We start from the raw sequence: 6,077 nt of genomic DNA on the forward strand, positions 1-6,077 counted from the left end.
CTGAAAAGGCCTATTCACTGTGCAGAGTCATATGAAAATCATCACTCCGTCCCATCGTAAGTGGACAGCTAATCAGTTTGAACTTGATACTATCTACTGACAGTATCTACTGGCATTGGCATTCCAAGGAGCCAAAAACCTAATCATTACGACAGTCTTCGCCAAAGGCGATTAAGGTGCGATCACCACAGCAAAGCAAAGCAAAGTGAAGGCAACTTCGGGTGTTCAACCTCTGGAACATCCCCACCACATGCAGCCGCCTTTGCAGTGTTCACCCCAAGTTGGATAATTTGATCTACTACTATATGTGCTGCGTCATAGAGGGGGTGGACAGTTATTGGTGCGGTGAAGTTAATTATCGGTGCCTCTCTGAGGGCCAGGGCCAGGCCAGTTGAGACGTATGAAAACGTCAGGCGCGAAACTAACGCTGACATGGTTGGGACCTTGTCGTGGTTCTCACAAATATTGACGGTCATTTGATGGTGCTGTTGAGTGGTGTGTACACTGGTGTGCTGTGCAGTGCAGGGCAGTGCTGAAGGGGTAAGTGGGTATCAAGACAGAGGCGACAAGTACTGAGAAGGGAAGTTGCCCGCATTCCGCGAGACAGGGGCATCGTTCGCACATCTCCTGGATGTGACGGTCACAAAGATTTTGTGAAGTGCGACTTGAAGTGAGGTGAAGTAACGCGGAATCCCAACGATACAAATGAACTAGTTGAAGAAATCGTAACAGTACACTATGGCGGTGGCAAGCGAACAAATGAGCATGACCCACATAGAGTAAGTACTTTTTCATTCGACTGACGGCAGAACATTGCACGCATCAATGATAGAATTCCTTTACTGCTATATTCTTTCCTATAGCTAGACGAGCATGAGTTGCATTGGGGTGTCAGTGACCTAGTGTTGCGGGTGCCTTGCGTTCCAAGCGTCTACTGTGGTAAAATGCTGTTTAGTGTGGCAACGGGAGAGGGACGAAGACCTTTGGAGTGATTTGCCTGTTTTGGTTGTTTAAAGGAGGACATACTTGCCGGACTTGCAAGTGGGTGGTTTGGTAGATGAGTTCAGTAGCGTATCGAAGTAGACTGGCTGATGACAGTGGCAAAGGCAACAATGGCGAGAAATAGTGTGAAACGGTGGTTGCAGACGTTTGATCCAAATGGTAGTGCGTTAGTGACATTGACTGAGACAGAGAGAAGCAATTATTAGTGAGTAGGTATTAGTTCTCCTGTTTTTAAGTGCAGCAACTTTGGTCTTGCAAAGTTGCAGCGTTTAATTTACGGTGGAGGGGAGTCGGAGAACGGTTTGCATTTCCGCAGTGCTGCTAGTTGATAGTCGTCTTAGGAGTAGAAGAAATTGGAGAGAAGGAAGGATGGAGGGAAACGTGTGAGTGGGCGGTAATGAAGCTGGCAGCACTGTGATTTACGTCTTCCTTTCGTCTATTAGCAAATCCTACCTATGCTCTGGATGGTGAAGGGATGCCAAAATAGGAAGCCTGCAGTCTGCAGAAGGATTGAGAGGAAATCAGTTGAGGCGATGTGGAGTTTATGAGCCAGTGAAGTGACCAGAGTCTTTTGAGGTAACCACCACTAGGGGATTAATGCACTAATGGGCAAATTGACGAATAGGCTGTTCGAGGTGGATGGATAAAGAGAGAGGAGGGTGATTAAGTGAGTGATTGAATGGGTGGTTGGCAAGACCTGTCAAAGTGGCAACGCAGGCGAGGCAAAACCGATGGTTGTGTGCATAAGCGATCGCTTTTAGAATGCTGCTTCATCTGATCCATTAGTGATAATTAAGAACTCACTAAATTACTCTTCTGTAGTGTGTGGTGATGTTTTTGTGGCAGGGAGATGAATTTAATTATGGCGAGGACATCCCAGATGTCAGTGAATGTCTGCTGAAGCATGGCGGATTGGTACGTTGATTTTGCGCTGCGCCGTGGTGATCATGGTCGCCGGAGCGAATGGCAGGAGTCGGAATGGACTTCAATGTAGACCACCTGCGTCCAGATGGTGGGTCGATTTGAACGTCAATGCCCAAAGTCCGATGTGTAGTCGATTTGGCTCGTGATTGCTCACCCACATTCTGTCAATCTGGGTAGCCGATGCGTTGTGTTCCAGCAAGGCTGACGTATGCCACTGACGAGGTGAGTGGGAAGTGCGTTTCTTAGTAAAAACAAAGCCCCTCCTCCATCGTTGGGCTGCAGTGACTTTGCAGGTTTGAGACGAAATGTAGGAAGCGACTCCATTTTAGCAGGTTGAGTTCGTACGACTGAACCATGCTAGGAGAGTATGTCTGCCTGCAGATGGAATCGGATGGCTGGCTGTCCAACCATTGACCACTTTATTGTCGTGCGGCGCTAGGAGTTAGGTGTTCAAGGATATGCGGGTGTGTAAGTCTGCATCCACAAATGACTCTGTTAATCACCACTTGCTGCCTCACACACACATGCATTCACTCATAGATCTATTCACTGCAACAGATGTCCGGTACCATGGGTAGGTGCTACTGCTGTATGCCACACCACCTTTCATGCGCAGATGTAGGAGCACAAATCGCGCTTTGACGTGGATGGAGTGGAATGGACCTCCCGTGTGATGTGGAATGGAGTGGAGTATCATTTAGCAGACAGAGCATGCATAACGAAGGGAGTTTGGTTGTGTTTTCAGGAGATATTGAAGCGACACCCAGAAATAGGGAAACTGATGGGTCCCAATCCCCTCATCGCAGTGATCGTGGTGACCGAGGTGATGCTGCAGTTCGGCATGGCCTATTGGATCTGATGGTGCAAAGTGTGTTCGATGTAATTGCCTGGCATTGCCTTGATAACTGTGCCTTTGCTTACCTCCTTATGGGAACGGTCTCTGGTTTCGGATCACATTCCGTAGCCGGTCATGTGATTAGCGAGCACTATTTGTTTGCTGATAACCTGGTGACCCATTCTTACTATGGACTGCTGAACATTCCGCTGTTCAATGTCGGCTATCATGTGGAACACCATGACTTTCCTTACATTCCATTTACGTGACTTTACAAGGTAAAAGAGTTGGCTCTGGAGTCCTGTAATCATCTCTCTTATCATTCCTCGCTTTGCAAGGTGAGTTTGCAAATAATTAGTTCAACTTGTTGCTATAGCAGAGTAAAATAAAAGACAATTATAATACTTTACTCTTCCACTACTTTAATGTATTCATTGCTATTTGTGCATTGCTTCACAAAATATCCTATCTAGATGATAGTCAAAGCTTGAAGAGTCTGTCTGGTGTTGTTTTGGTGTCGATGCCACTTATTTTCTTACTATACTGCTGGTAGTTAAAGTGATTTCCGAAGAGGTAATTATTGCTAAGTAAATTCAGGTAAGTGATGTGGGACTTTGTGTTCATGCCGGGTCTGGGCCCTGAGGCTCGAAGCATCACGACAACGCCAAAAAGTCAACTGAGGATTTACAACAAGGTTCCTCACTTTAAGCTCACCTCAGTCCTGACCTTCCTTGATGCATCGAAGAAGGCAGAATAAGGTGCACATTAAACTGTATGTTTTTTTTAGCTAATAATAACTTGCATGGACGCACAAACAATCATTAGAGTTTCGCGCTGTAAAGTAAGGAGAGGACTTTATTGGAGAAAGTTTGTAGTTTGATAGTAAAATTTGATGAGGTTGCCTGTAACTTTCACAAAGAGTGTTTTTACTTCCTTTTCTCAAACCCTCTGGAGCACTCTAAAGCGGCCTCGCTGAGTCTTCCATGATTGGTCGCCAGTGGGGTGGAAACACTTTTGAGTGTTCCATTACCAATCTATACCTCAGCACTCCAGCCGGGCTACATCCCGGGCATACATCTGTGGTTGGCAGTAAAGACCCCGTTGTTCCAAAGTTTTATCCATTGGTTGCTCCGGTCGGGATCATATTAGGGTCCGTGTTTACACAAGCAAACGACAGTTCATAGCAATGACAGGGAGCTCTGCAACCAATCCTCAAGTCCTTCTGAGCACGTCGACAGTGAGATTACATCGATACTAGTATTCTTCATGGCTTTTTGATGAACAAGTGAGCCACCAATTAATCCGATTTCGATGAACAGACGCAGAGTCAAAAGGCCGTGGAAGAATCCTTTCTGCTGCGGAGATCGGCTGCGTACATCGGAATTCATGACGGAAGGGTCCTAGAAATCGTGCTGATTTTTGGCAATGGTTTTAATCTAAAGTCTTTCTGGAGGGGGGGGGGGCAGCCATGGAGCAAAACTAGATTTGAAGGAACCAAAAGCACCTCGAAGGGAATTGTCCACTGGCGCCTTGTGAATACAGGGGTTTGGGGTCACGATTTAAGAACACGATGCTTCCCCATTATTATTTACAAGATACGCTCGTGGTAGAACACCTTTCAGTCTTTGGCTCCACCTCCCAAATGAATGTCTCCACATTACAGTTCATTCTCCAGAGGACGAGATATTAAAGCATACTAAGTACACAGCACTTGCTACTGTCGGCAAAGTAAGTAGCAACTTTTTTGTGGAATTAGAATACCTCGCCTTACATCAATCTTCAAGTCGCCATTGAAGTTTTTTGATTAGTGTCGCAACTGCTGCTGACTTGTTGATGACAAAATGCCATAAGAACTCTGACCGTCAATTATTTCTGTATTTTCTGCATCATCTACATCAGACCACTCACTTCAGCCGAGGCCCCTTCCGAAGGCACTGGCAATGATCAGTTCACGTTTACTGGTGGGTTGCCGATTAGCTTTTCTGAATTTTTCGTCCCTTTATTTACACGTCCATCCATGTAACTCACCCGTTGGTCCCATATCCATTCACTCATTTGTCCCCTAATCAACCGACCACCACAAACTTCTTATGCATCAGTATTCCCAACAGTTGACGGGACGTACCCTGACACCAAATTCGTCCCCAACAGTTTACATTTAATCTATGAAACTGTCTGCTTCCCCATTGTTTGTCTAGCTATTCGCACACCCACCACTCACTCTATCTTAAGCTTAACCACTATTACCCTTACCTATCCGTCAGCTCATTTGTCTACACTTTTCTTTGGGGGAATTTTAGCAGAGAATAACTAACATCAGCGTTTCCTTGCAAGTGTTTATACACCTCGAGTTTGTGCTACCTTAATTAGCAGGAGATACGGTCAAGTTGGTTTGTAGAGGACTGTGGGCGTAGTTGTGTCGATAACCCCTTGCTAAGGACCCTCTAATGAACCAACTTGTCAACACCTTCTGCCACTAAGGATGGCACGGATTAGCACGAATAAAGCTCATCAAAAATGCATAAATGATTGCCACTTTAAATGTGTTTAAATGAAGAAAATGCACTAGATAATCGTTAAGTGTCTAAACAAAACGGAAGACGGCGACAGCACGAAGATGAGAGATGTCACTGTATGAAGTAGTGGTAGTAGCAAAAACGTATCTGCCAATTTGACAGTGTTTGTACCAGAATATTTGGCGTGAAATCGGTTTTTGGATTCGATGTGAAATGTCAGCTATGAGTTCTTTAAAACGGCACATATTGAACACCAATACCTGGACTGGAGTTGGTATCTATGGTACATGCATGACATTCTCGGTTCTATCGAATCACTAGATGCTGGAGACTCCTGCAACGACAATGATTGCTAAATTCGAATCACGGAAGTCATCTGGAGGTACAAGCCAAACATTGAATTCAGCTGCTAGAATGTGGCTTTGCACTCCTTGGACCATTTCTACGGGATGGCCATCCCGTGCAAGTCGTTTAGTTGTACCCGTATATTGTGGAGCGACAGTAAACGAATATGCCAAATACTAGTTCATGAGCTCGCCTCCTTGTGTTTCTAATTTTGTCCTGTACATTTTTAACTAGAATAATGAAAAGACTGAGATTTCAAAATAGACTTCTTTCTCTCCCAATGAGCATGTGTTCTTGTAATTTGGGCACCTACATAGGTAACAGTTACCCAGATGGATGAAAGGAAGAACGGTTGCTTAGACACGGAGCTAAGTTAACCAGGAATTAATAAATTGCCATTCGAATCAGCGCAATCTAAGATGATCGAAATCGCCTAATTTTGATAACCGTTGTAA

The 6,077-nt window shown here is 45.1% G+C and overlaps 1 protein-coding gene across 1 annotated transcript in view; it reads left to right on the plus strand. All coding sequences in view use genetic code 11, as the record gives it.

Moving 5' to 3' along the window:
* EGR_06607 (hypothetical protein) overlaps positions 1-6,077 on the plus strand; it is a gene marked incomplete at both ends in the record, with an annotated part of 9,490 nt that overhangs the window by 369 nt on the left and 3,044 nt on the right. The window contains 3 exons of the mRNA XM_024495856.1: positions 715-779; positions 1,825-1,917; positions 3,549-3,602. Coding sequence (XP_024349714.1) covers positions 715-779; positions 1,825-1,917; positions 3,549-3,602 — 212 coding nt within the window. The remainder of the gene's footprint in view (positions 1-714; positions 780-1,824; positions 1,918-3,548; positions 3,603-6,077) is intronic.

This window comes from Echinococcus granulosus, assembly GCF_000524195.1.
Source record: "Echinococcus granulosus chromosome Unknown EG_S00060, whole genome shotgun sequence".
Taxonomy (NCBI): Eukaryota; Metazoa; Platyhelminthes; class Cestoda; order Cyclophyllidea; family Taeniidae; genus Echinococcus; species Echinococcus granulosus.